Below are 25,776 nucleotides of genomic sequence, written 5' to 3'. Positions count from 1 at the left end.
ACCCCATTCTGTTTCAGAGAGGTGTCCTCCACCTAAGAACCAAATTTAGCCCTGCTGGTGAAGGAAGACCAGTGTTTGCATCTGGGTTGTTGGTGCCTTCTTTGCTCTGGGTCTTCTTATGCATTTTCATCAACAGTGTGGAGGTAATAGTGACTGAAACACTTTAGGAAGAAACTGTGAACAAAGTTGTGTTTCAAAAGCCCCAAGTCAGGTTGAAGTGAATGCCCTTCTTTTTTGAGCAGCCAGTGACTGGTTGGGTTCCCAGATGTGGCCCTAGTCAGGAAACAGCACAACTGGGGAGAAAGTATGTCAAGTGGAGGCTGCAGTGACTCCCCTGTGTCTTCAGAGTCATGCTCGCCTTTGCCTTTTTAGCCCAGATTTTTGGTGGTGTGAATGAATTCCGTCCTCTGAATGAAACGTGCCACCCATTCCGATGAGAGACCGTGGCTTCTTAATCACCTGTGTGGTTCTTACACTGGAACACCCATCAGGAGCACCTGATGGCTGGACTCAGCCCCAATTTCTGATCCAGCAAGTTTGGGGTGTGACTCCAGAATTTCCTTTGCTCACATTTTCCCAGGTGACGCTGCTGCTCTGGGAACCCCCATTTGAGAACCACTGCCTGGGCTCATATAGGGCTGGGGACTGGGGGACAAGGTTCATGTGTCAAGTTTCTACAAGGCTGATTAGCATTTGGGGGGCAGTAAATTATTTAAACAAATTCCCAGTGTCACTGATATGGCAACAGGCGTTCTCTGGGCTGGTGGGTCCCAAAAGAGCTGGGGGTGGAGGACACTTAGTGAGTATGGACAGAACAGACCTGGCTGTGGCTGTGGGTAAGTGGTCCAAGGTTGTTATAAATTTGTCTCTGCCAAATTTGTTATTTATTGGTGAACAAGAAGTTTCCCCCACAGCCCTTTAGCAGTTCTTACAGAGGAGGGAGACTTGCTGAGAAGCCTAGCTGACAGACCCTTATTATCTCAACCTAGGAGTACTAAAGACTCTCCTTATAGCCCCACCTACCTGGACAGGGGGATGGGGGCCAGCACACCGTTCACCTCCAGGCTGCTGATCAATCACCATTATCAGCTAAATCTTTGCCCTCACCTAAGCTTTGCATCTTAGTCCTCAGCCTGTCTTCAGCCCAGATCGACCCTCCGCATTCTCTCTCTCACTGATGAGCCGGCTGGTAGGAAGGGCCAGCCAGCTTCTGTTGTAAGGCAGAGCAAGAGCCCTGCTTCTTAGAACTCTGGCCCCATCAGATGCTAGATACCACCCATGAGCCTCAAAATAGAAAATTAAACACCCAGTTTACAAAGAAAGCAGCTCTCTGTCCCAGGAACTTCTCAGGGGTTCTAACATGCAGACTGCCTCTTGCCTAAGTCTGAGTTGTTCACTGGGAAAGGAGCCACTATGGCCTCTGTTGTGAGCCTGCCAAGTTACACACAGTCGTGACTTGTCATTTTCCTTCTTTTCTTTTTCTTTACTTTTTTGAGAGTGGAGAGGGGTGATGAGGCAGCCACATGAGCGGTACATCTGCTAATCATTTTCTGCAAAAGTGAAGTGAACACCAGCTGTAGGGTCTGCAGAGCCAAGGAAGGGGAGTGTGGTAGAATAGGAGCTCAGCCATGGAGGTCACTGCCTTTTTTGGGAACTTGTAGCTTAGGTTCTGTTGATGAGATCGGCTTTTGTTTTCTGTTTGCCAAACACCCCCCCTCATTTTTTCTGATGACTGTCTAAGTTTTAAATACAGTCAAAGATCCAGTGGGAATAGGATGCTGGCAAAGCGCGCGTGGTCTGGAGGGAAGTGTCTCCTGCCAGCAGCCGTGCCGACACCCCCAGGGCCATGGGACCGGTGGCTGGCAGGCAGAGCTGTTCTGTCCGTTGCACAATCTCCCGTGTGAAAGGAGCTGGCTCCTGCCCGTATCAACAGTCTCCTTCCAACTGGGACCACTTCCTCCTCCTCCCCCTGGCCCACTTCCTGCAGGTGGTTTCTCTAATCCATTAACCTCTGGGGAAGCCTTGTGAGCCTGTGCACCTAATCCGAAAATGGCTAGCTAGACTTTGACCCCCATGGTGACCTTGCAAAGAAGGCAGAGCCCATTATGTCTGCTCACACCTGGGAGCCATTTTCAGCTTTTATAGCCCAAGTGGAAGAAATGTGTTTGCATTTATATCTAACCCTTTCCTAAGGCCTGTCATTATTAGGTGATCGAGGGGAGTATTAGATTCACCCTCCTTGTTCAAAGGCAAGGGCCTTCAAAGGTAGAATAGTCTACTCAGTATACTAAGACGAGTCATACAAAATTGCCTGGTTTTTTATAGTTCAAAAAGGGTCAAAACGCTGGCAATCTCTTATGGTGCAGTCTTTTGTGATGAGAATCGCAATGGTCAGCATATGTGATATACTCACAGTTGGCAGGCACTGCTCCACATGCCTTTCTGGGCCCCATTTCATTGGTCACCTCTGTAGTCCCAGGAGACACAGGGTCTGTCATTGAGCACATTTTACAGATGAGGCACCTGATGAACAGAGAGGGCAAGAAACTTGCTAGAGGTCACACAGGAAGTGACACAGGTGGGTCTTGATCTTATTTCTCTGTATAATTGGAAGTGTATGGTCTGGGATCCTGGGAGGGTCTTGTTATTTCAAGAGATGACATATCACATTGTGTTAGGAAGGGGAAGCCTCAGGATTGTGACTAAAAGGCTGTAGGTTGCCCTGGGGCAGGGCTGAGAGGCTCCTGCCCAGTAAGGGCAGCATGAGTTTCTTAAAGTTGTGTGCGTTTCTGTGAGGTTGGCCTCACATAAACTTTCTGTGGGCAGCCTTGGCAGGATTTTCATTAACTGATGCAAGTGCTTCTCAAGCCCCTGAACGTGACGTTGGCCAGCTGTTCCCCTGGCCTCCTCATCACACCCACTGAGTTATTCTGAGGCGGTGTGATCATCCGTCTGTTAAGGGCATAGTGAGGGAAATCATCTTGTTGCGGTCTGTACAGAGCCCAGACTTGTTCGATGGTGCCATCATATTCTGACATAGGCCATGTGCCCTCCAGCATAATCACTTCAAGGCGAATTCCTTCATGGTTTCCTCACTTCAAACCCAAAGAGCTGAGATAAAGGTGTCAATTTGTGGGAGTTTCTTTCTTCCCAACTTCTGCAGCCAGTAGATGAGTGTATGGTGGGAAGAACGGCAGGGGCATGGATTCTCAGCTCCCGGGCCTCTGCCCATCAGTCTCCACAGTCTTTGAGGGCCCAGAAATAGTCTGTGGTTGGGAGGCTGCTGTGGAATTCATCTGTAAAGACCAAGTAGCTATAGGAAAAAGGTAGGTACAAAGGGGTCTCTTCACCTTATTGATTTCTGCATCATTGGGCTTTGTGGAGAGGGGGCAGTACTGCAGAATGGTTAAGAGGAGGCTGTAGATCAGACGGACCTGGGTCTGAGTCTTGCCGTCATCACCCTTGCTGAGTTCTCTTATTTATTGCTAATAATGAGATACGAGGAGGATTCACTAAGTACTGTATGTCCTCAGTACTGGGTATGGGGTCTAGTGAACGTGTCCCAAGTAGTAGACACTTTTTTTTTTATCACTGACATCTCTCTCCTAAGCACTTTCTGACTGTGGCAGGGCTCACCCCACTGTGGCTGCAGTCTTCCAAGGGGTTTGGTGGTCTTCGCACAGAACCAGGAGGCTATTTACACCCCCTGGAGACAGACCTTCCTTACAGATTCCCCTGTGACTCATCTGTGAACAAGCTGAAGCTTGTAGGTAACCCCCATGTTTGTTTGTATACATTAATTACTGTTGTAGGAGCTTTGCATAGACCAGTTGGGTTCGTTTCTTTCCTCTTTTCTCATTGCCTGTACTTGGGGTAGGTGCGGCAAGCAGCAAAACACTAAGCATGTATGAAGTAGTGGCCCTCATCCTTGGCTCCTAGGACAATGACCTGAGGGCCCTAAAAAGCCAAGATGCCCTGGCCATATCCCACACCAGTTTTTTGCAGGAGGGACGTTGGACACAGGCATTGGTGTTTTTTTTTAAACTCTCCAGGTCATTTCAATGTGCAGCCAAAAATTTTAATGAGCCTCAGTTGGGTTATTGCAAGTGTGAGGTATTGTCCTCCAATTCTTTCCTTTACTTCTCATACCTGTCACTTAAAATGTTGCCTTGGCTCACCCCCTTTCTTTTTCTCTCCAGGTGGAGAAAAAATAAACACTAAAGTTGGCCTTCATTTTAACCCTGATTCTGATGATTCAGATGATTCTGAGGGTCCCTTCAGAGGTTTTAGTTAGCTCTTTCACCATTGATTTAATGGGAGGGCACTGTGATGTTAGCCACTTAAAGTACCAGGAAAATGCTTTTGCCTTTGTGGCGTTTGGTCTGAGTAGACGTGACGCCTTCATCTGATGATCACAGAACGTGACCGTGGATTTGGCATCTAATCTGGGTCATTTATTTCCCCGGAAAGCCAGCCCACCCAGCTCTCACATGCAGTCTACCTGTGAATCAGAGAAGTCCCGTTATGATGGTAAAAAAAAAAACAAACCAGAAACAAAAACAACACCCTTCTATAGTAAAACAATAGGCAAAACTTACTAACTTCAGGCTCTTTCAAAACCTTTTTTAAAAAATAATTTTGAAAGTAAGATTTAGCTCAGTTTTCTTCTTTCAAAAAAGAATATATAAATATATGCTGTAGAAAGTAAAGGTCCCCTCTGATTCCACCCAAAGTTGTATTGTAATGTAGCAAAATTCTAGTACTAACATTGATTTAGATAATGTGAGGCTTGTGTTTATAATTGGACCCTTAGATGAGTTGCAAAGGATAAGCAGAATTTTGGAAATGAGAAAAAAATGCCTTTGGACTTTTTAGAACGGGATGTTTTCTCCAAATTGTGTTCTTTTTTTGTAAGTGGAAGAGCAGTGGTTATCTGCTTGGTAACTGTTGCTTGGTTCTGGGAGTCAGAGTGAGAGGACTGGGTGTCCCTCCCTGCCTCACCCCCCCTTTTACCACCTGGGGCTCCTTGTAGATCAGGCTGGTCCCATCCCCTCCCCTATTCTCTAGTGTGTTAACAAGAGCCATGATTTGGTGATTCTCCAGCAATTATGTGGTTCCAAATAAGAGTCTTAATGCTTGTCTTTACTTTCCCCTATTCCCTGAAAAAGAGCTCTAGCTCCTGAAAGATTCACTAAATTGTCCAGGGAAATGGATTCAAGAAACAGAGTGCTGCTGTAAACTATGGGAATCATCAGATCAGTTTCCTGGCAAGGTCAAGGTTCATGCTCTCCTTGCCTCTCATGTGGTTGCTCATTTGTGGGGGTAGAGGGGTTAGGAGAGAACTATGGTCCATTCTTTGCCCACTCTACCTAGATATTGGGATAGATTTGGTGACTCACCATCCTCTTCTCAGGACATCACCCAACAAGTACATCCTACTTGTTGGCCCCAGAATGCAGTCATTCTGCAGTGTGGTGGTGGTGCTAGGGAATAGGAGAAAGCATCTCTTCCTCCCTGTGTACAGCCTCCATCTTGTCAGCACACCGATGATCAGAGAGGAACCAGATTGGCAAGTCAGCTTCTAGCCCTGACTCCACTAGGCACCCACTATAAGACCTTCCACGAGTCACCTTTCCTGTTTCCACGTCCGTTATCTCAACTAGAAGGAAAGGGTCTGGTTCTCCATCAGCCACACTTAACCAGGGTCAAGAATACACAGGGCTACTGCCCCTCCTGTAAACCGGGTGGGGCCTGGGGTGTGTGTCCACCTCTAGTTGAGATGGCTGTGGTGGGGGACCCACTGGCTCTGAAATCCTGGGTTCCCAGTAGAGGCTCAGATGTTTGTGAGTTCTGTCTAGTGTGCCAGCTGTGCTATGTGCACCAGTATTGAGAAGTTTGGGTAAATGATGCAGGGAGATAGTATCCAGCTCTTCTGGTCCACTGCAAACCAGAGACATGCATCTTATTTCTAATGGGGTTGCTCATGGCCTTGACTCCAAAGGCACCCAGACTTGGCCTTCCTTTTCCTCTCCATGTGTCTCCCAGAGACCTCTAACCTCATCCCTTCCTGTTTCACACCTCACCCAGGAAGTACCTGCCTCATGGTTGCCCCACAGTTAGTCTTTGGTGAAGAAATGAATGAAGGACACGTGTTTTTTGTGGCTTCTTCATCATCTATGAGATAAATTCTTAGCTCTTTCAGAGTTGGCCTCTGCTTCCATTTTCTTGACCTCTTTTCACCTCTTGCCTTAAACTTGACATCAAACTACATGGAATGAAAGCCCATACTGACTGTGTCTGTCAATTCCACACCTTGTTTGTGTTGTCACTTTGGTCTGGAATGGCTGTCCTCCTAACCTGCTCCCTCCACAACATTGTGTCCCCATCTATCAGTGTGCCCATCACATCTGTCTTTTCCTGTATCCTTGACTCATGTGTACATTTGGGGGCATTGGGGCGTGGGGTTAGGGGGATGACCATACTGCAGACAAGTTTACGTTTTCTTACAGCAGCTACATGTAACACATCCCATACCCATTTGATAGAATAAGTAAATTCACTAAATAGATGGATCAATCCAAGCATAAGTGATTGTGGAGTATAGGGCAGAAAGTGGATGGTTCTAGATGTTTATCATCAAGATTTAGAGATAAACTTGGGACTAGTATTAGCAAAAATCATCTATTGGGGGCTCCTAGAGGGCATGGCTCCTTTTCAGCCAAGAGATGGGACTTGCTTTCTTGGTTTATTAAAAAGCTGGGCAGATGCTGACAGAGACAGCAGTAGGAACTGCCCCATGGCAGGCCAGGGTTCCCATTATCCAGGTCTGACCCCTGTCCTGCTGCTTCCTTGGAGCAGCTCTAAGCCCTGGTTTGCCCTTCCGGTGTCAGGGCCGTGTCTGCTCACCTGTGAGGGGCCAGCAGGTGGTTTGGGTGAAGGTTTCCTCTGAAGTGAAGATGAATAATCACTACAGGTCCCTCTGTGTGTCCAGACCACCCTGACTACTTCTCCAATGTAGTCAGATGGTTCAGAAAACTGAGTTAAAGATAAGCAGCTGCCTTTGTTATAGGACATGTCAGGGCCTTTGATAATGAGGGGTGAAGCATGGTGTCCCCACATAAAATGAGCTACTTGGAGCTCTTGTTCTATGAGATGTTAACAGTTACTTCATGAAAAGGGAGCCTTGTTTAGCAAACACAGCACTGAGCAGAATGAAAGATATCTTTATTAGAACCCTCGTCAACACTTTTCTTCGGCTGACCTGCTTTGGGCATCTGCACCAGCCCACAAGGGAGGATGTATGCCTTCCTGGGACAGAGTTCCAGAACCTTTTCATGGAACTGTGCCCATTGCTAGTGTTCCAGGGATGGCGCTTTGGGAATGTCGTATCTGGCAGTGCAAGCCTGACCTGTGTCTGCACCATCTGGGCTTGGATGCCCAGCAAGCCCTCCTGCTTGGCCAGGTATTGCTGGGCTTGGCTCAGTTACAGGGCACTGAATGGTAACTCCTGACATACCAGGCAGGGGCTACACTGGTCTAATAAGCTTTATCAGCAATACCTTCCTCACCAGGACCTCCCCCTGCCCCTTCTCCCAAATGGTGGAAAGTAATTAAACAGTGCATGCATATCTCTAGATTTCAGAAACCTCACAGAGCCCAGCAGTGTTTGGTGCTTGGCCCTTCACAGTGAGTTATACGGGTAAGTTCCTGCAGATTTGAAGGAGAGGCTGGAAACCAAATGATGTAGTATATTGGCTGTCTGATTTCACTCCAGATTCCACCAACTTCTTTATTTGATTCCACTGCGATACATTTTTTTGTTGGTTTAATTACTTATTTTGAGCTAGTTGTGGATTCACATGCAACTGTAAAAAATAATGCAGAGAGATTTGAGTCCCCTTAGCCCGGTTTCTTACAATAGTGACATCTTGTAGACCTTTTTATAACCAGGATATTGACCTTGATACGCTCAAGATACAGAACATTTCCATCCCACAAAGATCCTTCCTGGTGCCTCTTTATAGCCACACCCATTCCTTTCCTGCCCCACACCCTTGGCAATCTCTAATATGTTCTCCATATTTGCAGTTTTTTTCATGTAAAGAATGTTGTGTAAATGGAATCATACAGCATGTAACCTTTTAGGATTGGCTTTTAGGGTGGGCTTTGGGGCTGTGGTATCTATGTACCACACTTGGTTTAAACATTCACCTGTTGAAGGAAATCTGGGGTGTTCCCAGATTTTGGCTATTACAAACAGAAATTCCGTGAGCATTCATGTATGGATTTTTGTGTGAACTATAAATTTTCAGTTCTCTGGGATAAATGCCCTGGAGTATAATTGCTGCGCTGTATGATAATTATGTGTTTAGGTTTTTAAGAAACTTCCAAACTTTTCCAAGTGGCTGTACCATCTTATGTTCCCAGCGAACTGTGTGAGCGACCTGGTTCTCCACATCCTTGCAAGCATCTGGTGATGCCAGTTCTCTGAAATCTTAGCCTTTCCCATAGGAGTGTATTGACATCTCATTGTGGTTTACTTTGTGTGTCTCTCGTGGCTAGTGACAGAGCATCTTTCCATGTGCTTATTTGCCATCTGCGTATTCTTTTTGTTGAAATGTCGAAGTCTTTTGCCCATTTTCTAACTGGACTATTCAGTTTTAGCTAAGTTTTGAAAGTTCTTTCTTTATATTTTCTAAATACTACTTCTTGGTTAGATATGTAATTTGAAAATATTTTTTACAGCATGAAGCTTGCCTTTTTGTCTTAACAGGATCGTTCACAGAGGAAATGTTTTTAATTCATGACGTCTTTTATGCATTGTGCTTTTAGCATCAAGTCTAAGAACTTTGCCTACCTTTAGTCTTCTCCCATGTTTTTTCTAAAAGTCTGTACACTTAGGTCCATGATGATAAGAACTAAAGCCAAGAAGAAAATCAAAGTTTGTGGTTTCAAGAAAGAAAGAGAGCAAGTGTTAGGTCCTATAGGAACCCAGAACGGGCGAGATGAAGGGAGGGTGTGACTCTGGGTGGCAGCCGAGGTGCTGGGGATGGTGCCACTTTGATGCTGAGGCAGGTCTTACCATCTTCAGGGTGGACAAGAAGGCCTGCATTGAAGGGCTGACTCCTTAACCCCAGCCGTTCGCATCCTTAGCCCTCCCGGGGTGCGGTGAGAGCACGTGCTGGAGGCTTGGGAACTTAGGTGGTTAAGAGATATTCTAGATCATATGATCAGGAGATCAGAAGTCTTCCAGATGGGGCAGGAAGCCGGCCTGGTTTTATTTTTAAAGGCACATAAGTGGTATCTCTCCTCAGAGGATCTTGTCTTGGAGGCTGCAGCCAAGTACTGAAGCAGCTTCCTTCTCTGTTGAAACTTCAGAGGGAAGCTTGCCTGGGTGGCACAGGGAACGTGCCAGTGGCCCTCTCCGTCCCCTGAGGGCATATCGGGGGCACCCTGGCATCCACTGTCCCGTCTCTGTCTTCATAGCTAGCGTCTCTGTCCCTGCAGAGAGTGGTGCACCCTAAAGTCAGAGGGTACCTGGCCTTGCATGCTGGTTAGTTGGGTGACCCCAGACCGGGGCCTTACCTTCCCTGATCCTGAGTTCGCAGGTGCTTTCTCTGGCATGGTAGAGAGTAATTAGTGAACAGTTTCTTTGCTCCCTGGAGAAAGCCCAGTTCTCTTCTGTCATACCCACTCCTATTTAGACACCACACCAGTCATCTTCAATATGAGTAGGGGCAGTCTAGCTGTGCTCTGAAGCCACTGTGCGCAACATCTGAGAGCTTGTGAGGCCCAGGTGTGTGTGTGTGCAGGTGTGGGGAAGGGGGCTTATGCGGTGGCACTAGGAGGATTTGTGCCCTCTGCATGTGCAGAGCTGGGTCCTGTCTTCATTTGGGCTACAGATTCCAGTGGTGGGGATCCTGGTGTGTGCCAATAAGAGGGGGGAGGCACAGGGTGCTGTTCAGAGGAGCTCTCTTCCCTAAGGGTTCTTCTGCCCACTTCTACTGTGAGGTATTCCACACCCCAAGTAGGACTGTGGGATAAGGATTCACATCTGGGCTGCAGTCCCAGCCACTGCTTTCTGCTGCAGTAACCTGCCAGTGCCTCAACATCCCCATCTGTGAAATGGGGATAGTAATGATGTACTCCTCTCAGGTTGTCATGAGGATTAAATGAGCGAAGCCAGAACCAGGCTCCTGGAAGCACTACCATGTTAGATTGGAGACCACTGTTCGTGCTGTTGTGGCTCCTCCTAATTCAGCTACTATGTCTGCTAAGAAAGAAGTGTGGTGTGCCTCCTCGGTGGCTAGGTGGCAAGTTGGAGCTCCTTAGTGTAGGGTTCCCCCATGCAGCTGACGTGGGTGCTGGAACTACTTCAGGCTGCTGCAGAGACCCCAGGCCTCCACTGGAAACTCTGGCTACAGAGGCCCTTTGATGTTCTCACCCCCTGGAACTGGCTGTGTGTGTGAGAATGTTAGGGTGCAGGGGGAGCACCCTGCATTCCAGAGGAGCCTCTGGAACCCAGCACTGACCTACTTGGTGAGGGAGTACAGGAACTCTGTGTGGTGGCCCTGGGGCCCTGCCCCACTGGTAGTCCTTCAGGGAAAGGCTGCACCTGCTGGGAAGGCCCTCAGCCCTGCAACTGCCATGCAGGCCAGGCATTTCTAAGGGTAAGGATTAGGTCCCAAGGTCAGTGTCCAAGGTTATATTAACTGCTTTGTAAAATATCAGTTTAATTTATTTACCTATTTGATAAACACATTACAATAATGTGCCAAAGAGAGCAGGGGAGAGTTTCTGTCATCATCATACTGTGTTGGAAAGCAGTGTATATAGTATTGCCTTTTTTCTGCCGACACCTTTGAGAGGGTGGTGGTCATGTGAAATCAACTGTCCATCCTGCTTTTCGCTAGAGCGTGGTGGTGTGGGACAGCGTCCTGAGCACCTGAGTGCTGGGCGTCTGAGGCTGATGTGGGAGGGTGATGTGAGGAGGAGGCTATGTTTTATTAGGAAATTCTGAGGAAGGTCACCATGTTGTTTCTTGTTGGTGATTCCATTTATTCAAGTCCTGGTTGCTGACGTCTATGAAGAGCAGGCACCAGTGTAGCTGATGACAAAGCCTGTTGGTCTTGGACTCCTGGTGACCTTCTGTACCACCCCAGCCTCAGCCCAGCTGCCAACAGCGTTTATGGACTGGGAGAGACGTGCTTACTGTCATGTCTCACAGTGAGGAGTCGGGGCTCTCCCATCAGACCCGTGTTTGGGCAGGGCCATCGGTTTGAGGAAAATTATCCATTGCAGCTTCTTCACAACCTCCTTGTGCACACTACTGCTGATTGTTTCTAGGGTTTGAACCTTAAGGGGTTCTCTCACCACTCTATTGCTGATTGCTGCCTCGTCTCCACCTGGCCCACTATTCTTTGCTAGGAACAGAAGTAGTTCAGCCCCTGGAATATGGGTCATTTTGTGCACTAGATGTGGGGTTAGGCACACAGACTTTCCTCCCTGCTTCCCCTCAGAACCAAATGAGAACAGATACACGGACCTTGAAAACTCACTGAGGAAGAATCAGGTGAGTCGGGGTCAGCTGTGGCGCGCCCACAGGCCCGTGCTGGTGCTGGGGTTGTGATTCCACATACTGGCCTCACAGCGTGATGCTCTGACTCTTGGGTCATGGGGCTCCAGTGTGGTGGGGAGGACCATCACCTGTGTCCCGGGTGTGCGGGCCAGCAGGGTGCTGGGGGAAGGGGAGAAAAGGAGAACACAGGGATGTGCTTGCTGACTTATTCAGCAGGTAAAGCCAAGAGAAAGAACAGAATGGCCATGTCAGCCTTGACCAGAGCAGAGAAACACCTGCTTTTCTGACCCAGGGTTGCCCATATATGGATGGCAGTTCAGGTGCAAGGAGCTCCTTATTCCTGACTTTCTATCTCCTGGCCTGACTTGGTGCCACTCTGTCCTACCCAGAGGTCAGGACAAGTCACCTCCCACTCTCACAGAACTCACATCACTCCCCTCACTTGCCTCATCAGCCAGCACTCAGAAGTCCCTGCCAGTGGTAACAGGCACAGCCTTTCTCCCTGGGGAGTGCAGTTCAGATGAGGCTCAAGGGCTTCCTCCAGTCCATGGTATAGATCAGAACACTCCCCGCTGAATTCCTTGTCATCCTTCTCTTCCGGGGCCAAAGCAGGAGCTGGGGAGGTGTCTGCACAGATGGAGACTCGGGCTGGGCTGCTCTTCACTGCCCGTCCCTGCTGAGGGGTGGGCAGGGACAGGGACGGAGGAAGTGCTGCCTACTGCATGGCGAGAGCTCTCACACCTTTGCCAACCCTGGGTAATCAGTGAATGTCTGTGTTTGGGGTTAAACTGAACTTGGGAAATGTGCAATTAGCCTCAAAATTCACTTTGACATTTTCTTTTAAACATGTCTGTCAGCTTTTCTAAAACAGTTAATCGTATGCCTTTAAAATTTTTTTAATAAGATGGTTGATCTTGTGTCAGAGTGTTTTTCTTTTTTTCTGAATAACATTCCTTTGTTCGAGTTTGTGGTGGTAAATCTAGGAGACCGAGCTAAAGTTGTAATTCATTAGTTTATTCAGCAAATATTTATTGGATGCCTTTTATGTTCTAAGTGTAGTCTTGGGTGCTAGGAATTTAGCACAGACCAGCTAAAGTCCCAGCCCCTGTGCAGCTTACGTTCTAATGGTATAATGACCTCAGGACTACTTAATATCTGAAGAGGTGTTGTTTTGTTCTGTTTATAATTAATAGAATTTCAGAGCAGTTTGGGGGTTTACAGAAAAATTGAGCAGAAAGTACAGAGACTTCCCTCCTCCTCTAGTTCCTAGTCTTACTAACATTTTGCATCAGTGTGGTGCATTTGTTACAATTGATGGACCAATATTATAATATTATTAACTAAACTCACAGTTTACACTGCGGTTCACTGTTTGTGTTGTACATTCTGTGGGTTTCGACAAGTTTTAATGACACATATCCGCCGTTAGAGTGTCACACAATTATTTCACTGCCCTAAAGATCCCCTGTGCTCTTCATCCCTCTCTGCCCCCAAACCCCAGTTCCTTAGTAGGTTTTGTTATTGTTTTTTGTTTGTGCATCTTAAAGTAGAATGCAGACCCCTAATAGTTTGGACCGAATGCTGATGGTTTGTAGCAATCTCTGGGTTGAGTCACTGCAGGCTTCACAGACCCTTGGTTGCCGACTGCACCATGCAGGTTTCGTCAGTCTGGGTCTTGGGCCGAGTGTGTGTAAGCCAATGGGTAGGAGGGCTAAGCCAGGTTGCACATCAAGCTGCCTGGGCCACACACTCTCATGAGGACGTGACATCATGTTCCCTCTGCAAGTAGTTAATCAGGAGAGTTCATTGAAGACACCAAGGGGAGGGTGAAGCTAAAGGAAGTTAGCATTCGGGAGACTGGTTGACATAGTCCAGTCCAGACTTTGGAGGGGGTGACCCTGCCTGGCCGAAGCTGTTTATCCTGCCACTGGGCCACTCTTGTTTTTTATCCGATCTCCACCTGAATAAACAGATCCAGAATGTTATCTGCAGCCAGGCTGAGAATCTGCCAAAATTCCCCAGGGACCTAGTGATGATTCACCAGCAGTGGGAGGAGGCAGAGGGAGTGAGCAATAGAAAGAGAAAGAGACCTGCTTATTCCGATTCTCATTTCCTGTTCAGCAACTAACCCAGGCTGGGCTGTTCCTACGAGGCACTAGTTTCTTGGAGCAAATTATAAGTGTATGCAGATGGGTTTTTTTTGTTTTTGTTTTTTAAGAAGATGAACATAAAGCAGGCTAGTGAGAGGGGGATGTTTTCAACTTTCATTCTGAAAAGAAAACTTTCTTCCATGTTGGCCTAGGAAAGCTCTTCTGGACTTAACTCTTTAAAACCCCTTTATCTTCACTTTCAAGTTAAGTATGGGCATTGGTTCTTACATCAGGTACATTCACCTTATTGTTTGCCAATTTGGGACTTAGAATTATTCTATTTTTTCCTTTTGTGGCACTTATTAGACCCCCAATTATAGTAAGATAATTCTGTTTGGCAACAAGATTAGATGGAGCGTGGCCTTGTTCTGCAGCCCCAGGCTGTATATTCCTAATGCTCCGTGGGGGAGGGGTACAGGAAGGGGATGCAGGTGAATGAGGTGGAATGAAACATGGCACTTGGATCAAATGACTTTTCAGATTCAGTTCAGCTCTGGAGAATTTGGTTTGAAAGAAAACTATCCAATGTCAGCTAAGGCCGCACTGTAGCAGTGCCACACCTGGACCATGACACTTGCCAGAATGTAAATATGCACCAAAGGTATGTGCAGGAGACGTGTCTGTGTTGATAGCTGTGATTTTCGCACTAACCCAAACTGGAGATAACTCATTGTTTATTAAGAGTAAAATGAAAAACAAATTGCTGTATATTCCTTCAATAGAAATATGGAACAGTGAAAAAGAATTAACTACTGTTAATGCAGCATTGTGACTGGATCTGACACTCATAATGTTGAGTGAAAGTAGCCAGGTGCAAAAGAATTTATATGGAACAATTCCATGCATATAAAGCAAATATAGGCAAAATTAAGTGGTAGAAATTAGAGGTTCCCTTTAAGAATAACAATAGGAAAATGAGAGGAGGGAGGCTGCTGGGGTGCTGAGGATGTTCTGTATTTTTTTTTTTATCCTCACCTGAAGACCTTTTCTTTTCATTGCCTTTTTTAGAGAAAGGAAGTGTGAGAGAGGGAGAAAAAAATCACTGATATGAGAGAGAAACATGATTGGTTCCCTTCTTGCATGCACCCTGACCAAGGATAGAACCTGCAACTTGGTTATGTGCCCTGACCAGGAATTGAACCTGTGACCTTCCATTCTACGCGACAACACTCCAACTGACTCGGCCATACTGGCCAGGGGGAAAATGTTCTGTTACCTTGATCTGAGTGGTGGTTACAGGGGTGCAACACATTTTGTGAAAATGCACGGAGCTCTGTACTTATCATTCATGCACTTCTCAGTTTGCCTTTGCTATTTCATTAAGGACATGTACAAACAAACAGAACAACTATGGACCTTACTGCTCAACAAAAGAGAAATTGCTATCTTCACATGTGCTCTCAAAATGATTAACATCTTTTGGCACTTACAGTAATACAGAAACCCCGTTAGGTAGGCAACAGGGCCACTCTGCCCTGCACTAAGTTTTACACTAATGAGTATCAGGATCACAAACTGTCTCACACTATGTGGATCCACATACGGTATATAAAATTACACTGTAGCCCCAAGTGACACTCAAGGGCACATGCATCCTCCCATTTGTTCTTATCAGACCTTGGACTGCCTGCTGTGGGGGACAGTGGATTAGACACTGTGGGGCAGACCCATAGCACGAATTAGGGGGCAGCACAGTGATGGGCCAGGTGCAAAGTGCTGCTGCTGCTGCTCAGGGGCGGCCCAGGGGGAAATTGGAGGGACTGTGCCCCAGGATCACTGTGGGGAATGGGAGCAGGGGGAAGGGCAGGGGTGTTGGCAGGCGTAGTAGACCCTGTTCTCACTGCAGGGCTAGATGGATGACAGTGTTTCTTAGCCAGAGGTTCCAGCCGGGAAAGAGCCATTATTTGAATTTTGTTGATTTGTTAAGTAAGACATTTTAGAAGTTTGATGTTTTGGTAGTATTATGGAAGATTTGCTGTTTCTATTAAGAGTCAGTGCTCCAGGGGCTGACAGTGTGGACTTCTGAGTCACCATAATTATCTGGAAGAGCCGAAGCCTATTTTGGTGTTAGGACTGATGCTTTGGCTGGCTTTGATCTCTGCTTAATTGGAAGAACTAGAAAGAGAAGGATATATATAGAGAGTGTGAATGCCTGCTGACTGCACCAGCTCCTTAAGGAACCTGGATCATCTTACGACAAGTGTAATAATGATACAGATTTATATTCTATTTTTCACTTCCTGAAGAGGGAGGAAAGATATCAGTGGGAAAGTGTGGAATTAGTGGTGTTGGATACGGACACCATAGGGAGAATGGGAGGGTTCTGTTGCTGTAGAGAGGTGTTTAGCCCCATTTTGCAGATGGTTAAACCAGATACAGAAAGGGAGTTGTGCACAGTTCCAAAGCTGCATTAGAGCTAGAATTAGAATCTGAGTCTCTATCTTCCGGAAACCCAAATTGGTTGCTATAGTATGGACCAGGGGTCAGTAAACCACAGGCAGTGGGCCAAATCTGACCCACAGCTTGTTTTTGAAAATAAAATTTTACTTGAACACATCCACACTCATTCATTTATATATTGTCTGTGGTGCTTTTATGCTCCAGCGTCAGAGTTGAGTAATTGTGACATTCCCTAATGAACCACAAAGCCTAAAAAGTTCACTATCTTACCCATTATAGAATATATTTGCTGATCCCTGCCTGGTGTGGGCAGTAAGTGCATCATTTCAGGAACCAGCTGTAATCTATTTGATTCACCTTGGCCCTGCATCCTTTGATCCTCTGCCTTCTCTTCCTGACTACTATCTTTGACATGAGATCTTTTCCATGCTGAAGGGAATACCTGTAAACCAGGGTTTCACAGAGCTATTGTGGAACAATCACTTATGATGTTTTAAATGTTGGTTTCAAGTGCACCTGTCTGTTTTACTGTCTAATTTAACATCAGCTCAGAAAATGTAGCCAAGTGGCCACAGCTTATCTTGCCTGCTCTCTGCCTTTGAAGACTGATTTTATTTTTGAAGCCCTTAACAGGTGTTGGTTTAATAGACGTCTGCTGTATTAAGTTCTCCTTGCCCCAGAGGGCAGCCCAAGGAGTAAACCTACACTGGGGGGAGGTGGATGCCATGCGATCTGACCATCACACACTTCTCCCAGTCCCGTCACTACAGAATCCTTCTAATTTTGTTTGGTGGCAGAGAAAGTCTGGAGTGCCCCTTTGATGAGGCCAGTTGGTAGTCGTTCTCCTACAGTACTATCCTCTTCCCTTTCCTCTCCTTTTTTTTTTTTTTTTTTGTAAGTCTAGGGACATCCCTTTGTGGCTTTCTCTTCCTGCAGAATAAAGGGTATTGGTCTTCACTCAAATATAGGTCTGTAAAAGACATGATCTCCGTGGAACTTCTCTTTTCATCCAGAGTATCCATGAGTAAGAACTTTAGCTCCATCTGCCATATTTGCTGAAATGAGCTGCACAAATCCCTCTGCAGAGCCGCTGCTCACGCAGAACTGGGAGGCTGGTACAAAGGCGAGGACGGGCCGAGAACAGTTACACAGACTAGTCTGGTTGACCAGGAAATGGTTGGCTAGCATTCAGGGCTAGGCAAGCTTTGCAGGAGGTTTACCGGTCAAATCTGATGCGGTGCCCATAAAATTTGGATTGGGGAGCCTCTCAGCTGGGCTGGTGGGTAGGCCTTCTGCCCCGGGTTTGCATGCTGGCTCCTTCACTTCCCACCTGTGACCTTGGGAAAATTCCAGCAGATGTCTGAACCTCAATTTTTCCACCTATGAAGTTAGGGATAAGAGTAGTACTTACCTCATGTGAGATTTCACTTAGGCTTCACCCAGGGCCTGTGCATACCAGTGTTCACTAATCGGTCAGCTATTGTTAAAAAGAACTTAGACAAGGATCAGTAAATATGAGTTTGGACCTTCTTCTGAATTAAGCTGCTTATTAGTTAGTTACATTAAAGGAGTGACATCATGCCTCCCCAAGTTGCACATGACATTAAAACATACACAGTTTTAGGATAGTGGTGTGTTGGATTGAATCAGGGCAGCAGACACATTTGCACAGCCATCTACTTTGAGGAGGTGGGAGGGCTTCCAGAATACTGGCTATTTGCTCTAATTCGGATGGATGGCTGTGTGGAAGGGATGTCTTGGGCAGGCCTGCTGCCCCTGGTGGTGGGGTGGGGTTTGGTGGGCGGGGTCAAGGGCCCAGGCCCAAGTTGCTGCAGCTCTCAACTTTCAGTACTGTGGGTCTTTTCCTTATTCTCGTCCTGTGTCTGTCTCACCTGGCCCACTGTGACGTGAGTCCCTACTCCTCAGCTTGGCCTGTGAGGCATTGCCCAGTGTGGTCCTGCCTGCCCTCCCAGCTCCATGCTCCAGCCCTGCCGCTGCTCTGCAGTCTCCCCCGCATCAGCATCCCGCCTGCAGAGACTGGGGGGACCCAGCACAGTTCATCCATCTGCCTCGGTACTCCCCCTCCCCCGATCCAGGCCCCGCTGTTTCTCATCTCCATGGCTGCCTCTGCTAAGCTGGGATCTCTTCCAGTGTGTGAAAGAGACCTGTGTTTATCCCACAGCCCTTCCTCCAGAGTGGGCCAGGCGCAGAGCAGGGGCCCAGAATGTGTTTGGTCCAGTGAATAAGTAGACTGATGAGAAAGAAGAAATGTGTAAGATGAAAGAGGAAAGAGATGAGGAGCAGGGGGAGAAGGGTCGGGGGTTTGCAGCAGCTGCCCAGTGGCCCCTCTGCTGTGTGCCTCCCTGCGACTGCAGGCCTGTGGTGCCCTTTCCCGTCTTTTCAGACTCTCTTCCTGGCTCCCTGCACTGCATTCAGACTTCCTGGATAAGCTCAGCTCTGTTGCCTTTATTTCTTGTTCTTTTTTTCCCATACTTTACATAATAAAGGTTTTCTTTTATTTTTTTTCCTTTCTTTTTCTTTTGGAGTCATAAAACTGAAGAGATTATCTTTATTAAGAACTTAATAAAGAACTCAAAGGAAATAGCTTTGCGGGGTGAGGAGGGGAAGTGAAGGGAAAAAGTGGTCTTTCATTCTAGCGAGATTTCTCTGTGTGTGGAGTTGTGCCCTTATAAATGGATTTTTGGGTTCAGGGCCTGGGAGAGTTGTGAAAAAAAACAAAGGACTCCATGAGAAGCCTAGAGCCTCTGGGAAAGAGGGCCTTGTTTATGCCTGTTGGAACTGATTTGGTCAAGTGTTTGTTTAAAAGAGATGCCACTTGGTAAGCGACGCCTGGCTTACTTGTGTTGTGTTCAAGAATGCTTTGATTGGCTAGAGATCCTGACACTGTTTACTCAGAAACTGGCTGAGTGAGTGACTGGAACCCAAGAGGCCCAGCACTGCCACCCAGCACTGATTACGGCTCTGAACGTTGGGATCAGGGCTGCAGTGGTGAGAATCTGACAGGCTGACCCAAACCCATGCTTGGGCTATTTACTCCAGCCTTGGATAGATGTATTATCTTTCTGTGGTTAGTTGATTAGACTGGATTTGTCAGAGAGAGGATGAAAGGTACTGACAAATCATGGTGGTGGAATGTCTTTCTTGGAGGGAGGCGCACCACCAAACTCTTAGGCTAACATCTGCTGCACATTTTTGAGTGGTTTCAGGTTGGATCATCCATACCCTAAAATGAGTAGGGAACCATGTCACAGTGCGCCAGGTGAGTGGTGGTGGCAACACAGAGACAGACACAAGAGGAGAGTAAGGGAAGGGCCCACAGAACCCCAAGAGGACAGCTGGAGGTGCATCAAAAGGAGATCCTATATATTCCTGGGTGGAGATGTTAAGATGACATTTCTAAATGAGAAAAGTGAAGAATAAAGTTATCAAGGGCTAGAGTCAGATGTTCAGGGGATTGGACTCCAGTTAGATCCAGCCCCGAATTCCTGATTTCCCTTGTTAAGTTGTTGGGAATTTGTCTATTTTACAGTCCATCGTGCCTGTCTCCATGCCTGGCATAGTAGTAGGTGTTGATAAAATGTAAGGGGTGTATTGATGTGTTAGGATGGATGAAATCGCTGTGGGCTCTGGTGCCTACAGTCTCATAGGGGTTGGATGAGGCCCCGAAGGTTTGAGGTGACGGCTGCATCAGGGCACGTCATTGATGAGAGGTGCACCAGTGAGTTCTGGTCCTGGTCATGCCGTGCTGCTCTCTGCATGTCGGAAACGTCACCCCTGTGTTCTTGCTTTGGGCGAGAGCAGCTTAGGCTTAGAACTTGGACAGACTTATCCCAGACAGACTTGAGTATTCTGTCTAGCACCCATCCAGCGGGTAATACCTTGATGGAAGGGGGAACGGGAGATCTTACTTTAAGAGGGTCACTGCATTTGTAATTTTCTGAAAGAGCAACAAAAGTAGGGGAAAATGTGTCTAAAGAAGTAAGGGGGGAAATAACTCTTTCTTTGCAAAAAGACATGCTGGAAGCTACCACCCTTTGTTTGTTTTAGTCAACACAATAAGATTCGCAGTGTGGAGGGGAGTCAGCTGAAGGCTTACCTGTCCTTGGAAGTGCTGGACCTGAGCTGGAACAACATCACGGAGATGCGGAGCACCTGCTTCTCGTACGGACCGCCCATAAAGGAGCTGTAAGTGCCTCTGCTCTACTCTTGGCACCCAGGTCTGGATGCAGGGTGGGCATTTTCCTTTTCTCAGCAATGGCCTGGCTGACTTCATGGGGATAGGCACACAGAGCTCCTAGGGCTGTCCTCTGCAGGGCCGAGGGCAGGGAACCTGTGGCCATGTCTTCTACTTGTAGAGATTTACAGACAGTGGGGAAGCTTGAGGCAGGGAGAGAGTGAGGATTAGCCTAATAGACTCACCATTAAAGAGATTCTAGCCCTCAAATACAGGACTGTCTTGGCTACAAAGCCTGCTTCCTTCCCTATTTACTGGGCTGCCTCCCGGAGCCAGAGAGGAAAGATTCAGGATAGTTCAAGTAACAGTAGTGGGGGGAAGCCTTTGCAAAGGCTTAACCTGTCACTGCTTATCCTTTTAATCATGCACTATTGAAACATGTCACTTGGTATACTTGAGGGGCCAGTGACTCCATTCTGCAGGTTCTCAGAACCTTCTAAATTTTGTCATTGGTCTCTTTTGCTTTTACCCATCTTAATGCCCCGTCTTACAGCCATTGGACAGTAGATGGGAGGAAAAGGTTAAAACCAATTTAACCCACGGTAGGAAAATGTTGCTTTGGGGAAGAAACTGAAACTCCGAGCTATGGAGATATGTTCAAATGACGTGTGAGTTTTTATTCTCTGCATTATTAACGTTCCTCACTAATTTTGGAGATAATTTGAAGGCTGGATGAGGGATCATTGTGTTCAGGGAGGCCATCTGTTCAGGGAGTCCAAGTCTTGGCATGCGGATTTTCCAAGACCCACAAGTAGAGGAGTGATTTCTTTCTTAGGCCACGTCAAGGCACCAAATTGGAAAAGGGAAACTCTGGCTGTGTCCAGTGCAGCAGCTGTGCCCATGACCCCCTGAGGGCCTTCCAGAGGTGTCCCCTGCCACCTGGCGTATCCTTGGTGGGAACAAAGAAACCCCCAACTGCTAAAATGAATTTCAGTGCCCTCCTCTCTCTGCATGAGAGCAGCAGAGACTTTCTGTTTTGGCAGATATGACCCAGTCTGTCTTCATTACACAGACCGTTCTTCTTTTATCTGGAGTGTTAAGAACAAACAGTCCAGCCCTATTTGCAGAGAATCCTCATGTGCCCTGCCCTGGGCCACTGCCCGATGCAGAGATGGAAAATGCCTTATTCCTTTCCCCTCTCTTTTGTAGAAAAGTTTCTCTATTCTTGTTCCCTTTTTGCTTAAGCCGCATAAAAACAGCATTTGTTTGGGGAAGAGGAGAGGTATTGGGGTAACTTCTCATAGGAATATCATAGTGTTCCTCCCTTTTCTGTCTTTTATCTTTTTTATTACTTGATATCATTTATGTACAACAGAATGCACAGATCTGAGCTGTGTACTGCAGTGTTTTTCAATGGGTGTGCCTCTTACATGCATAATCCTGTAAGTGGAGCTCCCACTGAAATACTGCTTATTTTCTAAGGGACTGTGCAAGAATCTTTAGAGTGTTTTCTTTGACACATTTACAATCATTACAGAGAATTGGTTTATGTACATTTATTACAAGCTATACAATAAGAGCTTTCTACACTGCAAAATTAAAAACTGTTCCCAAATTACAACATCCACTCTGACCTTGCCTCGAAATTGTCTTTCTGCTTCCCAGAGCTTTTCTCACCAACCCTGAACCCTAATCCTTGAGTGATGGGTGTTGAGAGGGAATCCTGTAGGTGGCTTTTAGGGTGGAGGTAGTTGACTTTCTCTCTCATCCTCCTGGGTCGCCCACTGGCCATAAGCACAGTTTGCTCTAGGCTGAAACAAGGCTTCTGTGTAGGTCTGAACTGGATGGTCCTGAAACCTGCGTTTCCCTGGGTACCCCGTCCGAAGTGAAGATGCGCTTTGCAGCCTCAGGATGACCAATGTCTCATTGGAAATCTGTGTCTCTGGATGTGTTTTGGCTTAATTTCCCAACCTTTCTGGGCCTGGTGTCTATAACAAAACAAGGAAGGCCTCCTACTGACCACTACATTTTCTCTCCTGAATCATTCCAGCAACCTGGCCAGCAACCGGATCAGCACACTAGAGTCAGGAGCATTTGATGGTCTTGCACGGTCACTGCTAACGCTTCGCCTGAGCAAAAACAGGATCACCCAGCTTCCTGTGAAAGCATTCAAGTTACCTAGGTTGACACAGCTGTGAGTATTAGAAACCTGCATGTTAATTAAGGTTAGCCAAACTTTATGGAGGCTGTATTTCCCCAAGGACCCTGTACCATATGCAGGTCCTTCCTCATTTCTCCTCAGTCAAGCCCTGCATAAACTATCACTAATGACCCTATGGCAACACCTAATAAAAGCAAATTAGAACTTGGGTCTGGTGCCTGTGGGCTGCCTTAGGTTGCTGAGAAAAAGATCCACTGAGGATATATATGCTTATCCTTGTTGGCACTTTCTAGAATGAAATGAGGAATCCTGCTAGTTAGCTGAACCTGGCTAAAGCTTAGGCTTCAGCTGTGGTTGGGTTTTTTATTGTTCCTCAAGGTTTTTTGTTTGTTTGTTTGTTTGTAGGGAGCTATAAAATCTGTGCCATGAACACTATGGTATCCAGTGCTTCTTGAGCAGTTTGGGAGGAAATTAGTGTAGCCAGACAGTGGAAAACAAGAGATGGGTCATCATCTTCATCTCCTATATCTTACAAATTTGTTGATTTACTATTTTTTTAAAGAAAGGATTTCTTTGTTTAGTTTTTCGATGACCACAGTTGAGTCCCCTTCAGAAATGGCACATGGTTTGGATTCAAGAAAACCTCTATTTTCAGAACTTGATGGAGTATTTGTTTCCTGTTTTTGTTTTTATTTTTTTGTTGTTGTTGTTTTCTTTTTTTCTGTATCCTCTTTGTCACAGAAGTTTGTATCTCAGGAAAATAAGCCATTATTGGAGATTCGGTTTAAAGAGAACAGAACAGTTGTTCAGGGCAAGCGCTGTCTCCGCCTGTGCTTCACACGTGCAGCCCTCCCAGCAGTCCAGCCCTGCTGCCTGCGTCCTGGGCTTTTCATGCCCAGGGTCGTGGGCGGCAGGGCTGTGAGGCACTGTGGAAGTATTTGGGGGAAAACCAAGAGCTTTCTGACTAGCCCTGTGTTCCCCATCCCTTCCCCCAGTGTTACTAATGGATCCAGCCCACCCAGATTCCTGAAATCTTTTGGTTAACTGAGGTTTTATCACACGGAGCTAGAAGCCAAATGTGTGTGCTTTGTGGTTTGTCTAGTTCCCCGCACACCCAAAGGCGGTGACTCCTCACTGTAGAGATACTATTAATGCTCGAGTGGAAAGTGCCATTGCCATCTGATACCCAGTGGTTAGATTTTCCTGGGTTGAGGCATCTAGTGTGGATTTCTGTTGCTGAGCTAAGAGACAGCTTACCTCAGACCTCCACATCCTGAGTCATACCCACCTCCTTACTGCAGAGTCATGGGTATCCAGGAAGAAATGGGCATGCTCACTTGCTCAGGAGCTCTCTACTCTTTCATTCATCAGCCACACCTCGGTCAGTGCCATGGCCTGCATGGTGGGCTCCCACTGCATGACCAGCTCCACTGGGACCTCCTCACTGGGATTTTCCCTGCTGCCTCAGAAACCCAGCAGGGACTGTGTGGGAATGGTTGTAGGTGAGGTGTTGTGCAGACACTCTGAACCCACCAGCTTTATATCTCTAGGGACCTTAATCGGAATCGTATCCGGCTGATCGAGGGCCTGACGTTCCAGGGGCTTGACAGTTTGGAGGTGCTGAAGCTTCAGCGAAACAACATCAGCAAGCTGACCGATGGAGCCTTCTGGGGGCTGTCCAAGATGCATGTGCTGTGAGTGCAGGGCTGTGTTTGGGCACCAGGGACTTGCGTGTGGTCTCACTGAGTTACATGTAGGCCTAACTCAGTGTCTTTGGGGTCTTTGCCAGGTAAGAGTCTTTTCCTCGAAGGTTAAGAAAACCTCTTGTGGGTAGTTATAGTGGATTCAATGGTGTAAGCTGGTTAGAAAAGATGGGAGAGGGAGCCATTTGGGGGGCTGCTCTGCCTTCCACTCCTGCACTTCACGGACTGTGGAGCAGGTACCCTGCCCACGTCCTCTCCTCTCTGGCCCACACCCCAAGGGAGGTTCCCTCTCTCCTGTTTGAGCTTTGACAGTCTCGATGTGCAGGTGGGCCAAACATGGGTACTTCATCCTGGGAGATTTGTTTGCTTGCTGAGTTCATTGGCATTGGCGGGCACATCCCTTTGTCCGGGGAGCAGATGTGCACATCGCAGCACTCATCTGCCTGACAGTGCAGCACGGACGCACAGAGAAGGGCGGAGAGGCAGTGTTCATCTCCTGTTTTCAGACACTGAAGTGTGTTTATTGTTAATCCAAAGTAAATTCTACTCGTAGCTGTAAACATACTTACATGGCGAGAAAAAGCAATGGTTGCCCGCCCTCCTGCCCGCCCTCCGCCTCCCCACAGTGTGCTTCTAAGAGGCAGTCACTTCTCATTTATCTCTTGTGTTTTCTGTTTGTAGTTAATGCACTTATACCACTGTCCTGATTAGTTGATGTGAGATTTCTTGCTTTATGATCAGCAGTTTAACTTGCCAAGACACCTTCTCTGCTCTGTTCCAGTCTCTGTGAGTGGTGTCACTGCATTTATCTTTGGTTTGTTATCTTTGCGACCTAAACAAAACACAGAAATTCTAGTTCCCATTCCATCGGCTCTCTGCTGTGTCTCACGGACCACGTCTCTTTCACACACACGCTCACACACGCTCACACACACTCATACACATGCTCACACACACGTATACACAGAAGTGAGGACCTTAGCACTGCAGGTTTGCTTCTCCCACTTTTTGCTGTCCCCATCTGACCGGCTGTACTGTCTTTTACATATTTAAGAACACTTTTACTTGACATCCTTAAAACTGTAACTTTAGACTTTGAAATCTAAACGGTTGTCTGCTGGGTGGGCTGAGATAAAAAGAGAATTCATGAACAAAATGCAGTTAGCAGTCCATACCATATAGTTTTTATGTTGAACAAGTTCATATAAATTGGAGGTGATTAGTTGCCGTAGAGATTAGTTATAAATTTAGTGCTTGCTTTTTGTGCAGCAGCAGAGAGTGAGATAGATAACAGCAAAACATGGTTGCCCAAAGCCCTGTAATACTGAATGAGGGCAGTGTTCGAATGGCTAACTCTCATTCTCAAGGTTGGAGCCATCCCCAGCCAGGTGTGCAGGGTGAAGAAACTGGGTAGCAACCTTCTTACTTAATACACTTGGTGGGAGCCAAGCTCTCAGCACTATGATGAAATTCTGACATTTATTTTTTGTATTTCCTTCTCATAACAGCCTTGTGAGGTTACTACTCTTGGTTATCTCCATTTTCTATGTGTTCAGGTTCATTCACCCCACAGAGTAGCAAAATTGGTA

The 25,776-nt window shown here is 46.9% G+C and overlaps 1 protein-coding gene across 2 annotated transcripts in view; it reads left to right on the top strand.

Annotated features, from left to right (window-relative positions):
* The window catches only part of LRIG1 (leucine rich repeats and immunoglobulin like domains 1), a 102,790-nt gene that overhangs the window by 54,487 nt on the left and 22,527 nt on the right, over positions 1–25,776 (top strand). For both annotated transcript variants that reach the window (XM_037040906.1, XM_037040905.1), the window contains exons 4-6: positions 20,197–20,334; positions 22,374–22,517; positions 24,035–24,178. In XM_037040906.1, coding sequence (XP_036896801.1) covers positions 20,197–20,334; positions 22,374–22,517; positions 24,035–24,178 — 426 coding nt within the window. The remainder of the gene's footprint in view (positions 1–20,196; positions 20,335–22,373; positions 22,518–24,034; positions 24,179–25,776) is intronic.

Source organism: Sturnira hondurensis, unplaced genomic scaffold (assembly GCF_014824575.4).
Source record: "Sturnira hondurensis isolate 20B ecotype Veracruz unplaced genomic scaffold, ASM1482457v3 Scaffold0002840, whole genome shotgun sequence".
Taxonomy (NCBI): domain Eukaryota; kingdom Metazoa; phylum Chordata; class Mammalia; order Chiroptera; family Phyllostomidae; genus Sturnira; species Sturnira hondurensis.
The sequence above is the reverse complement of the archived record's forward strand: the minus strand, read 5'-3'. Positions and strand labels throughout refer to the sequence as shown.